This window comes from Leopardus geoffroyi, chromosome A2 (genome assembly GCF_018350155.1).
Source record: "Leopardus geoffroyi isolate Oge1 chromosome A2, O.geoffroyi_Oge1_pat1.0, whole genome shotgun sequence".
NCBI lineage: Eukaryota > Metazoa > Chordata > Mammalia > Carnivora > Felidae > Leopardus > Leopardus geoffroyi.
In genome coordinates, this window is record NC_059331.1 from 6,665,888 (window position 1) to 6,681,897 (window position 16,010).

The 16,010-nt window shown below is 41.2% G+C and overlaps 2 protein-coding genes across 4 annotated transcripts in view; one reads left to right on the top strand and one right to left on the bottom strand.

Moving 5' to 3' along the window:
• The first annotated feature begins 6,001 nt into the window (after positions 1-6,001).
• On the top strand, positions 6,002-7,882 carry LOC123607370 (methyl-CpG-binding domain protein 3-like 1). Of its 2 annotated transcripts, none has more exons than XM_045496542.1 (2): positions 6,002-6,126; positions 7,129-7,882. In XM_045496542.1, exon 2 carries the CDS (start codon positions 7,150-7,152, stop codon positions 7,735-7,737), a length of 588 nt encoding a protein of 195 aa, XP_045352498.1. In that variant the 5' UTR covers positions 6,002-6,126; positions 7,129-7,149; the 3' UTR covers positions 7,738-7,882. The 2 variants fall into 2 exon arrangements, with proteins under 2 accessions (XP_045352498.1, XP_045352497.1); XM_045496541.1 differs by lacking the exon at positions 6,002-6,126 and adding an exon at positions 6,133-6,542.
• A 2,137-nt stretch (positions 7,883-10,019) lies between these two features.
• LOC123607344 (mucin-16-like) overlaps positions 10,020-16,010 on the bottom strand; it is a 98,015-nt gene continuing 92,024 nt past the window's right edge. The window contains exons 53-56 of one of the 2 annotated variants that reach the window (XM_045496495.1): positions 14,517-14,683; positions 12,861-12,902; positions 12,579-12,658; positions 10,020-10,173 (exon numbers count right to left, since the gene is read on the bottom strand). In XM_045496495.1, the coding sequence (XP_045352451.1) occupies positions 10,078-10,173; positions 12,579-12,658; positions 12,861-12,902; positions 14,517-14,683 (385 nt within the window). In that variant the 3' untranslated portion in view covers positions 10,020-10,077. Of the gene's footprint in view, positions 10,174-12,578; positions 12,659-12,860; positions 12,903-14,516; positions 14,684-16,010 lie in introns of those variants that run through there. The other variant, XM_045496496.1, reaches the window with a different exon arrangement.

Here is a 16,010-nt window from a genome sequence, read left to right on the forward strand (position 1 = left end):
ATAACGGAATTCCGGAATTCCGCAAGGACTGCAAAAACACCTGGGAAGGCTGGCCCTGGCGGGTGCAGGCCCGGGACATTCCAAGAGACCCACGCCCCTCCCAAGCCTACGTGCAGTAGACCAGAAATCCCCGTGTTATATTTTAGCTAGCAAGCATTGTGTATAATGGTCATCCTGAGTAATAACCCCAACACGTAGGTAATATGCTCAAGCCTAATAGGGATGTCCCCAAGCAACAACAGAAATGGGTAAACCGTCTCATGCATCTGGATCTACTGAAAAGAGACTTAAATTTCTGGTGGAGAGGGATAAACCAGTGATGAATTGATAGGAAAAAAAGAAAAGGAAATGAGAATTTTACCATTTAAAACGTCAAAAGATTGGGATGTTTTGGTGGCTCAGGCGGTTAAAGGGTCTGTCTTCAGCTCAGGTCATGATCTCACAATCTCACGGATGGTGGGTAAGAGTCCTACGTTGGGCTCTGTGCTGACAGCGTAGAGCCTGGAGCCTGCTTCAGATTCTGTGTCTCCCTCTCTCTCTGCCCCTTCCCCGCTTGCACTCTGTCTCTCAAAAATGGATGAACGTTAAAAAAAATTTAAGGTCAAAAGAAAAAACAAGAAATGTCTTCATATTATCCTACATGGCGTATCAATGGATAGGATTCACATGTCATAAAGTGCTAAGCATTTATGTGATAAAACAACAGACGTTGAATTTTGGTTTGTACTAATTCATTAAATAATTGTATCGGACAAGGGGATTGTGTCCTAAGCTATGTAAGAGAACTACATGCTATATTTTTCAGATAAGTAATTAGAAAAAGTCAACAGCTGAAAAATGAAACCACTGTATAAGGAGCTCATTTAGAAATACAGAGGTACAACCAGAAAACTAAAGAAGTTGTTTCTGGGAGTCAGAAAAGAATGAGGAGGGTAGCTTTTCATTACAAGGCTTTAAGTATTATTTAAGACATAGGCGTATAGCCAGACACACACACATGCACACAAAGCCAGAAGCCTAAATTTGTATTTCAAAGTGGTCATCAAACTGTAAGAAGAATTTATAAAAATGATTCACTTTGCAACAATAGAATGTATTTTGAAAACTTCAATCTTCAAGCATTAAAAAAAAGCTATAATCATCCTTGTGGAAAAATGAAGAGAGCATTACTTTCCAATGTACCTGATAAGCATTTTAGGTACATCACTCCTGAGTATTTTCACAGCAAATCTGTAAGGAAGATGCTATTATCTCTCTCACCATTTAGCAAATGAGGAAATTGATGGCAGCAAATTGCTAAAATTTTCATATTTCTTAGAAGTTCTCAATAGATATCGTCTTATTTTAAAATTATTTATTGAATTCTCTTTTCACTAATAAAATAATATGTGCCATTCTAACAAATAAACAATGAGCATGTAAAAAATGATTTAATAAGGGGTGCCTGGGTGACTCGGTTGAGCGTCCAACTTCAGCTCAGGTCATGATCTCGCGGCTCGTGAGTTCGAGCCCCGCATCGGGCTCTGTGCTGATGGCTCAGAGCCCGGAGCCTGCTTCGGATTCCGTGTCTCCCTCTCTCTCTGCTCCTAACCCATTTGCATTCTGACTCTGTCTCTCTCAAAGATAAACATTAAAAAAGATTTTTAATGGTTAAATAAAACTACAGTTTTCTTTGAATATAGTTAAGTAGAGCAATCACATTATTTTTCTGCTCTCTGCCTCAGACCTAGGAAGATACTTCCTATCCTAAAAGTTTACTAGAAAACGCTACTACATATTCAAGAATTAGGGAATCCCCATATCATACGCAAACTTCCTGAACACACACACAGAAAGCTGTTATGGAAAAATATGTGATGAGAAAACTCTTAAATTATTAATGAACTAATATCAACACAAATCACAATTAGGCAAGATTTATCTATAAAGTGGCAAATATTTAAACTCTAGAAATTTAGGAAAGTAATTCATTACATTAGCTGATGTATATAAAAGATGTTTTCAATCTCACTAAGTTCCAGGAAAACATTTGAGAAAACACACTGGAGCAGTTTTTGCAATGGCCAAAGTTGGAAACAACCTAATTGTACATTGTTGGATGAAAGAATAAAGAAACTGTGGTGTGGGGCATCTGGGAGGCTCAGTCTGTTGAGCATCCGACTTCAGCTCAGGTCATGGTCCCATGGTTCCTGGGTTTGAGCCCTACATCAGGCTCTCTGCTGTCAGGGCAGAGCCCATTCCGGATCTTCTGTCCTCCTCTCTCTCTGCCCCTCTCCTGTTCGTGCTCTCTCTCTCTTTCTCAAAAATGAGTAAGCATTAGGGGAAAAAAGGAAAGAGGAAATGTCTGAAATCAATGATCTAGGCTCCCACCTCAAGAAATTTCATTTTTAAATTTTTTTGTTTTAATTTTTTAAAATGTTTTTATTTATTTTTGAGACAGAGTGTGAGCGGGGGAGGGACAGAGAGAGAGGGAGGTGCAGAATCCGAAGCAGGCTCCAAGCTCTGAGCTGTCAGCACAGAGCCCGATGCGGGGCTTGAACTCACGGACTGTGAGATCATGACCTGAGCTGAAGTCGGACGCGCAACTGACTTAGCCACCCAGGCGCCCCTCAAGAAATTTTAAAGAGGAAAATAAACTCAAAGCAATCAGAAATAAGGTAACAGTGACAATAATAACATCTATACATTCTAAAACAAATGTGATGGATAATTTAAAAAATGATAAAATATTAAAAAGGAAATAAAATCAATGGTTAAATACAAATATACTGTATTTATCAATGGTCACAATATTGTAAAGAGCTCATTTTCACCCCAAATATTTGATTCAATGTAATAAAGTTAGAATAGAACCATAGTATAACTTTTAGATGGTGGAGATGTTCTCAAATTCACAAGGAAGCAAAATATTTCAAAGAGAAGGACTTTTCTGGGGGTGGGGGGAATGAACCACAAAGGAGGATATGGAGAAATAATACACCAAAAGATTCTCTAAAGTTTGTTGTGGGAGGAAAAACCCCATCAAATTGAAGAGGGATATGGAGGTTCCAGAAACAATCCCTTGTATATATGGAAGTTTAGTATTTGATAAAGTTAGCATTCAAGTAAGTTGTAAAATGATTATTTAAAATTGTTTAAGGAGAATATATTTATGTCTTTTAAAATGTGGCTAATGTCTGAATTCAGAAAAAAGTTTTGAAGCTAAAATTTAAATTTAAAAACTTTTCTAAATAGTTTATGGATAAAGCGTGCATAACTTAGATATTTTACCCGAATATGAATGTTTATACTGTCAGTTGATGAAACAAAACATGGAAAATATATGAAGGGTGGACTGAAAAGTTCTTAGGAAATGAGCTTTCCAGGCTAGAGGAGTGACTGAAGCAATAGAAGATATGCTTGCCATGTACTCAAAGATGGATAACATGGCTAAATTTAGTAGGAAAATCCTTGAGGACAGCCCTTAATGCAAGACAGAGCACTTATCTGTGAGTCTTGATGGCCGAGGGTAATTGTAGACAGGGACTCTTAAAAGGAGAGGAGAAAATCTCTTGATAGAAGTAAAACAGTTTGTTTTCTAAGATCTGAATGAGTAAACATATAATGTATCTGAGTGGTTTATTGTTCAAAAGCCTAAAAATGTGATAGAGATTTAGGAGATAAAACCTGAATGCCTGTTTCCACTGGGACCTATTTGAATCCTGAAAGGTTTTACTGGAAGGAGGTTTCAGTGTCCTGTGTGAACACCACCACAGGAGGAAACGAGGCCCACCAGTTCTGCTCCCAAGACCCAGCACAGAGGAGCATCTGCATAGACCTTCCAGCCAGGGAGGGAACAAGATGGCACCTTGAGAGTTGGGATGAACATGTGGGTAGAGGTGCTTGGTACAGAGAACTCACCTTTCCATCCTGCCAGCCATGACCTGGGGTATCAACCTGATGGATTGCCAGGTTTCCTACACCTAACAGCCTGCTCCTGCCCAGGAAGGCACTCCCTCCCCTCATTTCCTGCCTTACCCAGAGCCTGGGGCCTGCTTCCAATTCTGTGTCTGCCTCTCTCTCTGCTCCTCCCCTGCTCATGCTCTGTCTCTCTCTCTCAAAAATAAATAAACTTAAAAAAACAAAAAAAACAACGATGGGGTTCATGCTGGTAACTACTTCCTGTTGACATCACCAGGGATATATAAGATAATATTTGCAACGCCTGTGGGCGTGTGGCCCGTGTGTCTGATATATAACCTCAGAGATGAGAATTACAAGATGGGGACATGGCACAGAATACCTCTCAGTACAGGCCTGGGTTCCAGCTCTACCGTTTACTACATCTTCAACCTTGGGCAAGTGGCTTACTTTATCTGTGTCTGTTTCTCCATCTGTCACTGGCATAATAACACGTGTACCTGCTTTGTAAGGTCATAGAGACCATTAAAGGAGTTAATGTTTGAAAAATGCTTGGAACACCTACCATATCTCAAGTGCTATATCTGTATATTATACATAACATTTATAAATTCTTCTGGCACTGACTGTAAGCTCGAGAGGGCAGGAACAAGTGCCTTGATGTATGTAGAAAGTACTCAATAACAAACCACGGGTAAATGAACGAGCAACATTTATGAATGCATTACCTATGTCACACACAGCATCCTACTGATATTCCCAAGCAAAATCACACTGTAAGATACCTGTTCTGTCCTGTGTCCTCTTCTCTGATTCTACCCAGGAATTACTGGGGCTTCTTGGACCCTGCTAACTGTGCACACTATAAGTTTTCTTCTCTGTGTCAACAAACGCAATCAGCATCAGCCTAATGAGCCCAAGTCAATCCAATCTCGTCTGTTCCCTGACTCACAAACCCAGTAGTGATTTTTTTTTTCAACGTTTATTTATTTTTGGGACAGAGAGAGACAGAGCATGAACAGGGGAGGGGCAGAGAGAGAGGGAGACACAGAATCGGAAACAGGCTCCAGGCTCTGAGCCATCAGCCCAGAGCCCGACGCGGGGCTCGAACTCACGGACCGCGAGATCGTGACCTGGCTGAAGTCGGACGCTTAACCGACTGCGCCACCCAGGCGCCCCCCCAGTAGTGATTTGATATTAATGATATTCGCATTCTAGCCTCTTATTTTCAAGTATTGGCTAGAATAATTATTATTTACATTTACTGTGTGTTTTTAAAAATGACCCTCCCTGAAAAATATTTCCAAACCTATTGAATTTACAAGAGAAGCAAAGGATGGACAAGTCACAAAAAGGCTTGACGCTTAGTCTCTGGTTTGGCTCTTCCTAATTGGTAAATTATGTGAACTTCCAACGTCTCTCTTGAGATCAAGTCCAGTTTGGACTGTGTGGGAGGGAAACCTCATGGCATTTGAGAAATAGTGGTGGTATTCTGGGGCCGATGTCTGCTTCGGAGTGTGTGTGTGTGCGTGTGTGTTCTACATCTTGCTGTGGGGTCAAGGTAGACCCCTCTCCTTGGGAAAATTTTCCCCAGACATTTTGCTCTGGGCTTTATTTTTACACATGGCTTAATAAGTGCTGTCAGTAGGACCGCTAAGCACTCTTTACTACGGACTTGAAATTTTTATTTAGCAGTCACCTTTAAAAAGCTAAAAATAAACACGTGAAACTAATCTTAATAGCATATTTTAAAACATTATCGCCAAGATATTTTCATCTGTGCATGCAATCAGTGTAGAAATTAATAGAGATAGCTGTATTTTTGTGTGCTATCAGAAATCCAGTTTGCACTTTCCACTCACAACACAACCTCAGTTTGTAAATTGAGTTTTATCGGATGTACCTGCTCTATATTTACATTGTAAATGACTCACAGCTGTGAAATAGGAGTCCCGTATGTAAGTTGCTGCAAGCATACTTAAAAGTTTTCCACTTTAAGATCATGTCATATGAACATTGAAAAGTTCCTACTGGGCCTAGTAACAAAGGAGTCATTGTGACCTTACCAAGGCAAAACCCACAGAATGGTGAGGGCACACACAAGGGTGGGGGTAGTCTGAGAAGGTTCTTGAAGATGAGGCTCCAGAGGCACATGATGTAGAGGGCCTTTGCTCAGCAGCTCACAACAAAGGGGAAGGAATAGAAAGAGCCTTATCGAAATATCAGGCAAGTTAGGGGATCTTGAAGAGGTATGAAGCAGAAAGAAAAGTAGGGAATGTTTGAAACAAGCCTTGTGAAAAAACAGGGAATAAAAATGCCAACACATGAAAATAAAGTAAAATTTCCAGACATTATGGATGCTTCGCAGGGGAGGCAGGTGATTTTGGATTTATAGTGGTACCAGAATATGTGTGCTCTTCTCAGTAGTTATCATAAGACCAGCAGTATCTAGCGTAGCAGATAAACAGGGTCTTTCAGATTTGAAGTTTTATAAGGCAGATACGACAAGTGTTAAAGAATTCTGGATTATTCCAAGGGAATTATTGAGATCATAGACCATGGAATCCAGGAGTGATAGGGATAGGGGAGAAAGTAAGGTGAAGATGTGGTGATCTGGCATCACTTCCGATCTTGAGGAACAGGTAACTATTGTATGGGTGTTTGAGTGAAAACTGAAAATGAGGAATTTATGGTGGGTGAATAGGTTTTCTGAATTATTTATTTTTGGTCATGACCATTTCAGTTGACGTAAATGTCTGGGATATAGGAGCGAGTTGCTAAGAATGGGGCAGATGATAATTTCATTATTGGTTTAAGCTCTGAAGGAGCTATGAAAACAAAAAGGTCCATGGGTGACCCAATGAATAGTCACATAACACAGAAGGATGGTGGGGTTGGAGACTTAGAGAAAGACTAAGTAACCGTGTGTCCAGAGAGGGAGGACCAGGAATTGTGTGGTTGAGAGTGACAAGCACAAGTGAGAATAAATCATAACAGAGAGCATCTTCCAAAACCATGGAGGAGAAACGATCTGGAGTAGATCCTGAGTTTTAACCTTGAACTTTCTGGTTCTGACACAAATCTATTTGATGATGTCCCAGGACACAGGTCAGACCTATCCCCAAAGGTAGAGAAGGAAGGTGGACATACAAGATACCAAATAGAATGCTCCTAAGAAGGCAGGCCTCCTTTATCATTTTAATCCAATATCATGACTTATTTTTATAGGGCAAAAGGAAAAGAAGTGTGATGGTCAAGACTTCACAGAGGAAGCAACATGATTGTGGAAACCAATCCAAACTGAAGTCTCGCTTAAGTGTCTCAATCCCTTTGAGGATGTCCAGCTACGTATTTGAGACGCCAGTTACCAGAATCACAGCCCATCCTGGCAACGAGGTCAGATGCTATCACTGGGAGGGAACCTTGGACAAGCCCCAACAGGTGTGCTGGCAAAAGAGACTGCAAGGTCTCCAGGCCTGCAGCAGCACAGGGGAACCATTAAGCACTTTGGACCTTGCCAAAGCCTTGCAAAAACTCGCACCTCAGTGCACAGGTGGCTATCTGCCAGGTGTTCTTGCAAGTGGCCCGAACTCGAGCCCCATGCCCATCCTTGCCAGCTCTTCGGATTTGGCCAAGACGATTCCAGAAGCTGGTCTGGGTATCCCACAGCTCATGTGCAAACAATTTCTGGTGACGGAGGAGGATATCAAGAAACAAGAAAAGAAAGTGAAGATGGCAAGAGAAAGGCTGGCTACAGCACTGGCTATAGACAGACTCGCTAGCGAGGCAGAAAAAGTGAGGGGCCAAGAAGGACATCTCGAAAAACACCACGAATAAAAGGAGAGCCCTGTGCAGATGGAATGCAGCACAGCACTTTATTAATGTCTCTTTGCAGTGTCCATTGTGTCTTCGTGCTCTGAGCCCCTGAAACTTAAATATGTACCAATACTTTCCTTGTATTAAATTGTATCGTGTGACACAATGGAGACAGTGATTTTTTTTAAGCTGCGAGATTGGGTTTCTGGTGAGGGGAGAAAGGATATCTTTCCTTTCTGTATTGTACTCTTGTCTTCCTTTACTTTCTTTACTGTGTCATTTATTTGTATTTTCAAGTCAACCGAGTTATCAAAGTCACGGGATTATTTAGTGTTCTGGCCTCACAGAGTAAAACCTGCCTAGTTAATTTTGTGTAATATTCCAACAGATTCCAACATAATATTTCATTAAAGCTGTTATATCTATGCTCTCAAAGAAGATATGTTTGTAGGTCTCTATTTTTCTGTTCTTTGTTGCATGTGAACTCAGAGGTCAACAGAAAGAAGAAATAAGAGACTTCCCATTTTTTAAATACCTGTACGTGTTGAAAATTTGATCCATGAAAATTGATGTGCCATTTTGGGGATCATGATGTCAAGAGGGACTGTTCTCAGCATCTTTACTCTATCAGTGAGCCACTGCTTGTGGGGATTTAATTGTCTGTTTGCCCAACTAACCTGTGGCAATATTCAAATCCCTTCCATCATTACTTCTTTTGTCTCATGGATTCATCAATTTCTGAGAATGAATTGATAGAAAATAACAGAATATTTGTAGTATTTCTATCTTCCCTAAAAAGGAGTTATTTTAAGATTGAATCTTGAGGGACCTGGGGGGGGTGCTCAGTCAGTTGAGCATCTGACTTCGGCCCAGGTCATGATCTTGCTGCTTGTGAGTTCCAGACCTGTGTTGGGCTCTGTGCCGACAGTTTAGAGCCTGGAGCCTGCTTCAGATTCCATGTCTCCCTCACTGTCTGCCCCTCCCCCACTCATGCTATGTCTCTCTCTCTCAAAAATAAACATTAAAAAATTAAAAACTGACTTAGATACACTGATTTTCTCTCCTTTCCTCATGACTCTTGTTACATTTTTCTGGGTTCACATTTCTGCTTCCTGATGAACATTCTCTACTGGTTCTATCACTGAAGGCCTGTGGCAGGTCAACGTTGAGTCTGTCTGTATTTCAGAAAGTGCTTTTATCTTTTTCTTTGAAAGATAGTGTGGTGAAGTGTTTAATTTAGGTTCTTAGTAATTTTTTCCTTCCTCGCTGCTTAGTCTTTCCAAGCGTCCATATCATTAGCTACAAAATGGGAGTGCAGCTGTCAAGGATGGTGAGTTTAAGTGAGATCGTGCACGCAGAGCTTGCCAGTCATGTTGCTTAGTAGATATTAAGTAGTCAGTAACGAGACTCTTGTTATTATTATTATAATCTCCAGAGAAGACATTCTCAGAGACTGCTTGGGACTGAGGATGTGAACCTCACACCAAGGAAGTACGAATGGTGGTATCACTGTTACTTCTCAGCCCTTGTGTCTTCAGCCGTGATCGTCTGCAAACTGCGTAGAGATTGGGCCATCTGTTCCCACGAACCCAAGGCAGGACAGCACAGCTCTCCCTGACCCTGGGTCACTCTAGGCTACTTCCTGGGGAACCCCTGCTCTATCTGGTTGGATGAAGAAAGACTGTCTGGCTTTGTCTTTAGATTTTTTTCCCCAATGAGCTTTATTTGTCTTTAAATCCAAAGCAGACTCTGGATCTCTCTCCAGTCTTGGTATTACTGTGGGGATTGAGGCTTTCTGGATACCTAGTATCCCAGCTCCAAGTCCCAAAGTTGATCATGGAGTCATTTATGACTCGCTCGTTTCCTTCTTGGACCATTTCCCATCGTGGGGGACCCATGATGGGAGAGGAGCCCCTGAGGTAGACTGGTCTGGAAGTCCTGGTGCACCTGAGCTTCAGGGAATGAGGTGGTGTAAGGGGAACTTTGGGGGTGGGGCAAGATGGAGGAACAGAGATGGCAGTGATGGCTGGCACAGAGGCAAGGGGAGGTGTGCTCCCAGGTTTCTAGGAAGAGAAACCTCACACTGAGGTGGGATATTGATTTTATACAATGACAATGTCTGTGACTCTTTTTTTTTTTTTTTTTTTTTTTGCCAGTTCTAGTGCCCTTGAGGGACGAAATGGCATAAAACCAAAAGACAGGGTTGCAGTTGCCCTTTGAGGACTTAGTGAAAGGGGAAACATTTCATCTTGGTCCCCTGGGAACTAGTTAGGGGCCAAGTCAAGAAGGGCTCAGAGGCTGTGTCCGACCAATGTGGTTTATTCTATTCCAGCCAAGCTCCCTTGGAGCCGCAGGCAGAGCTCACTGCAACTTCAGGTCTAGGTGTGGCAGGTAATAGCCCAGGCTGTGTTGCTGAACCTCGTAGTCTCCCTCCTTCTTCCGCAGGTGGATGGTGACCTGCAGGGGCAAGGAGAGGGCATGAGAATGGTCTGATCCGCTACATGGGACTCCGGGGATGGAGATGGCCAAAGCCACAGAGGCTTGCCTCCTATATCTCTCTCGACATAATTTTCTCTTACTCCTTCTTTTCCTTTCCCTTGTCCCTCTTTTTTTTAAAAAATTTTTTAAATTCATTTATTTATTTTTGAGAGAGAGACAGAGAGAATGAGTGGGAGGAGCAGAGAGAGAGGGAGAGAGAGAATCCCAATTAGGCTCTCACTGTCAGTACAGAGCCCGATGTGGGGCTGGAACCCATGAAGCATGAGACCAAGACCTGAGCCGAAATCAAGAGTTGGACACTTAACCGACTGAGCCACCCAGGTGCCACCGCTTTGTCTCTCTTTTTTTTTAATTTTTTTTTAACGTTTATTTATTTTTGAGACAGAGAGAGACAGAGCATGAACGGGGGAGGGTCAGAGAGAGAGGGAGACACAGAATCCGAAACAGACTCCAGGCTCTGAGTGGTCAAAACAGAGCCCGACACATGGCTCGAACTCACGGACCGCAAGATCATGACCTGAGCCGAAGTCAGACGCTTAACTGACTGAGCCACACAGGCGCCCCGCTTTGTCTCTCTTTTATCTCTTTCTCATCTTCTCTCTTCCCTTTAACTTTGTTTTTCTACCATTTTCTCTGATATCCCATTCATACCCTCTCCCTCCCTCTCTCCATCTCACTCATTCACCCCCTCTCCCTTCCTCTCCTTCCACACACACGCCCTCTAGCTTAATTGAGGTATAACTGATGTACAATGAACCACATACATGTAGAGCAAATGGTTTGATAAGTTTTGATTATAACTTGAACCATCACCACAATCAAGACAAGGAGTGCTCCTCATCCCCAAAAGTGTCCTCGAGCCCCTCTGTAATCACTCCTTCCTTGCCATTTGCAAGCACATTCTCATTCCCAGGCAACCCCTGATCTGATTGATATCCCTATAGATTAGCTTACATCCAACAATTTGCTTATAAACAGGATCATAAACTATGTATTCATTGTTATCTGGCTTCTTTCCCTCCACATTATTATTTTGAGATTTATGCATGTCAGTGCATGTATTTATAAATCATTCCTTTTTATTGCTGAGTAATATTCCACCAGGTGATAGATCACGGTTTGTTTGTCTATTCACCTGTTGATGGACTTCTGGGTTGTTTTCAGTTTTTGGCTAGTAAAATAAAAGTTACTATGAACATTTGTGCACATGACTTGGTATAGATTTTATTTTATTTTATTTTATTTTATTTTATTTTATTTTATTATTTTCTGCACAGTAAAGGAAATAATCAACAAAACTAAAAGGCAACCAATGGAATAGAAGAAGATATTTGCAAATGACATATTGGAAAAAGGGTTAGTAACCAAAATCTATAAAGAACTTACCAACACAACACCCCAAAAAACAAATAACCCAGTGAAGAAATGGGCAAAAGACATGAACAGACACTTTTGAAAGAAGAAATCCAGATGGCTAACAGACACATGAAAAGATGTTGAACGTTACTCATCATCAGGGAAATACAAATCAAAACCACAATGAGATACCATCTCACACCTGTCAGAGTGGCTAAAATTAACAATTCAGAAAACAACAGATGTTGGCAAGGATGTGGAGAAAGGGGAACACTTTTGCGTGACTGGTGGGAATGCAAACTGGTGCAGCCACTCTGGAAAACAGTATGGAGGTTACTAAAAAAAAAAAAAAATAGAACTACCCTATAACCCAGCAATTGTACTACTAGGTATTTATCCAAAGGATATTTTATTATTTCTCTTGCATGAATTCCTAGGAGTGGAAAGGCTGGGTAGGTGTACGTGACCTTTAAAGATGCATCCAAGCTATTTCTCACTATTTGAGAGTTCTGGTTGTTCCTCATCTTCACCAACACTTATTATAGTCAGTCTTTTTAATTTTAGCCACCCTTGTGTGTCACAATACCTCATTATGACTTTCATTTACATTTCCCTAATGACTAATGTTGTTTTAAAGAAGGAAAAAGTTGGGGTGCCTGGGTGGCTCATTTGGTTAAGTGTCCAACTTTGGTTCAGGTCAGGTCCTGTGGTTCATGACTTTGAGCCCCACATTGGGCCCTGTGCTGGCAGCTTAGACTCTGGAGCCTGCTTCAGATTCTGTGTCTCCCTCTCTCTGCTCCTCCTCCACTAGTGCTCTGTCTCTCTAACTCTCTCAAGAATAAATAATAAAAAACATTAAAAAAAAAAAAGAAGGAAAAAGCAAGCCACAAACAGACTGGGAGAAAAAAAATCACAAAACATATTCCCAGCAAATGACATGTATTTATAAAATATAAAGAATTCTTACAACCCAATGATAAAAAGACAAGCAACCCTTCCTTACTTACCAGGAAACAGCAGATCAGGCATGTGATGAGTACCAGGAGTCCTGCCAAGCAAATGAGGATGATGGCCCAGAAGGGGAGGTCTGGGGAGACAAGGGCTGGTGTTAGCTTCCTCCTGTCATTTCCCAGGGCTCCTGCTGTTCCTGCATTGTGCCTAACAGTCCCTGACACGCCTTGGCCACCTTTTATCATCATCTATGACTCTGGGTACATGGGTCTCTTTGATCAGGTACAGCATCAAGGCGTTCCCTCCCCAATCTGGGTTGGAGCTTCTTTGAGGCTTACCCGAATTCTCAGTCAAGACATCATTTCTGTTGGGAGAATACCCTGGAAGTGAATGAAATGGAGAATGCACGTGAGTTTGTTTTATGCCTTTTAAATAAAACTGTTCAAATGCACAGAAACATAGAATATCATAAACATACACCACCTAGGTTTAACAATGTATATTTCACCCAATTAAAACATTATTTCATCCAATGTATAAATTATCAGCGCTCACCACCCTTGCTTCATATTTTCACTGAAATGTTGAAGTAGGAATTATGATGTTGACCCATTTTTCTCTAAAAAGGCTACCTAATCCAAGGCTATTATCACACTACAGGGGTGTAATTAATTAAATCAAATTCATACCAGTGGACATGGAGGACTGAAATTGGGCTGAGCCATCTTATGATAGTTTGGGGGAGAATGGGGCATCCTAGTTGGTAAGCCCAAGGGATCTCTCTAAATTTGTAAATTCCCAAATGCTCTCTTCTTTGCCTACAAACACATTCACCCCCTTCTCCTTTACCAAGTTGCTTTATACCCACTTTCCAGGATTCACCTGCAGTGTAATTTCCTCCAGAAAGGCTTCTCTGATTACCACTCCCAAGTATGAATTATTTCACATTAAATAATTTATAATTTTCAGTTGTCTATTCTTGTTATTGCCAACTGCAACATAAACCCCATGAGGGTAGGGACACATAGTACCCACTGGGCATGGGGGCAGGTTTCAGGCCCCCCTGGTATACACCCTCTCCCTAGCCAATTTCTTATAGATGTGCTGTCCAATATGGAGCAGCTACAAGTGGCTTCTTAAAAATAATTTTAATTTTTCTTTTTTTTTGTTTTTTCCAACAAACCACAAGAGACTTTTAATGAGAGAGAACAAACTGAGGGTTGAAGGAGGGAGGTGGCTGGGAGATAAGCTAGATGGGTAATGGCTATTAAGAAGGGCACTTGTAATGAGGACTGGATATTGTATGTAAGTGATGAATCACTGAATTATACTTCTGAAACCAATACTGCACTGTATGTTAACTAAAATAAAAAAATAATTTTAATTAAATAAAATTAAAAATATGGTACCTTGGTAACATTAAAACTCAGGAACTGTAAAAGCCAGTCGCATTAGCCAGACTTCAAGTACTCAATGGTCACATATGTCTGCTGTACTAGACAGCACACATATAGAACAATCCATCATTGCAGAAAGTTCTGCATGGTGCTGATCTAGAGCAAAACTTGGCAAATGACACCCCGTGGGCCATGTCAGGTCCATTGCCTGTTTTTATACAGCCTGTCAGGAAGAAAAGAGGTCCATCCCCTATGTCCGTCAAGGCTGGCTCACACACCAGCTTGGAGCCAGAGGCCCTTACTGACTGTCTCACCAAGTGACTTCAGTACAGAGATGAGAGACAGAATTCCAGAGAAGGGAAGTGACCAGTCTGAAGTCACAGAGCTATCTCCGAGAGAGCAAGTATCTCCAATATCCCACCGGGTGTCCTTTCCTCTCCTTCGATGGTGGATAAAGCCTGGGAAACTATGCCATTTCCTGCCAGCCTAAAAAAAGTTCAATGCTGATTTAACCCCAGGTCTCCAGATTCCCAGGAAGAGCCCCATGTGTGGAAGTTGGAACCCTCCACTCCTGCCCCAATGACCAGGATGCCTTACCATCCACAAGGACACTGTTTCTGTCCAGGGTAAAATTCTGCAGCTGGGTACCATTTTGGGTCAGCCTCAAGAACTCCTCATAGATGGCAATTCTGTTCAGTCTCCGAGCCAATGGTGAAAAGTTACAGATGGAGTCCACCCCAGTGTGGTTGCTGTCGGGGACAGACCTGGAAGAGCAAAAGGGATGAACAAGGGTATCTTGAATTCTACCCTGCTTCTAGAAGGAAGTCATGTCCAAAAGGACTTTCTGCAATGATACAAACATTTGTGCCTAAATATCAAAATACAGTCATTATTAGACTCAGGTTGTTGTTGAACACTTAAAGTATGGTACTATGGGCGAGTAACTGAATATCTCATTTAATTTAATTTAATGAATTAATAAATAAATAGCCATGGGGAGAACACATTTGAAACATTTGGACTAAGGACTTCCAAAAATGCATAAAATCATTGAGAACACTGGCAAGAATGGCCAAAATCAACCTTTTCATTAACCAAAGGTTTGCAATAACCTGAGGATCATTTAGTTGACGGAAAAGATGGCTGAATCTTGGTAAAAGGAGCAACCTGTATGGCATTAGAACTTGCATTATTTCCAGGCTGCTCTCACAATATCCCTAGACACTTTGAAAACGAGCAGTATGAGAACCATGGTAGCTGTGAAAACCAGCAGACTAGTAGCCATAATGTGTTTGGAATTCCCAAAAACAACCCATTCCCACTGACTTTTCAATATCTGACCTGTCTGGAGATTCCTTTTAGAAAGCCCCATTTTCAAGATTTGACTTTATTTGATTCCGAACTTTTTCGGTCAGGGAAGCCTATTCCCAGGGCACTTGCCCAAAACAATCAATGATTATTGTTTAACGTGGCAGCTGCCTGAGGAAGCAGTAACAGTTGAGGCAGGCAAGAGGTGTGCCAAAAACTTTTTAAAAAGTAGGGAATGAGATGTCCCTGAGGGGTTTTGAAAAGCTCCAATGTGTTTGTGGGGATCTAGAAAGTCACAAGTGTGTGGGGTTGTGTGAATACCTAGGAAATATTTGAGCAGGCCTTAATCTCTCACCTCTAGCTAAAAGGCTAGCTTAATATCTTAAAAAATTGTCAGTGGAATAGAGCATATTAATAAAGGACAAATGCCACCCAATCTCAACACATCTAAAAGGATAATATGAGAAAATACAACATCCTTTATGATTAAAAAAAAAAAAAACAAAACCAACAAACTAGGAATAGAAAGTAAAGTTGCTCAACCTGAAAAATAGCATCTGTGAAAAACTCACAGATAAAATCATACTCAATGGTGAAAGACTGAAAGTTTTCCCCTAAGACTGGGGACAAGACAGTGTTGTCTTCCTTCATTTCATGTCCTATTTACATTTTAATAGATGTAATTCTAATAAAATAATCAGGCAATAAAAAGAAATGATAAAAATCAGATGGGAAGGAAAGATGTAGAATTACCTCTATTTGCAGATGACATGTTATTAAATA

Coding starts and splice junctions, on each gene's coding strand:
- LOC123607370 (XM_045496542.1), top strand. CDS start 7,150: ATGGTCAAGACTTCACAGAGGAAGCAACATGATTGTGGAAACCAATCC.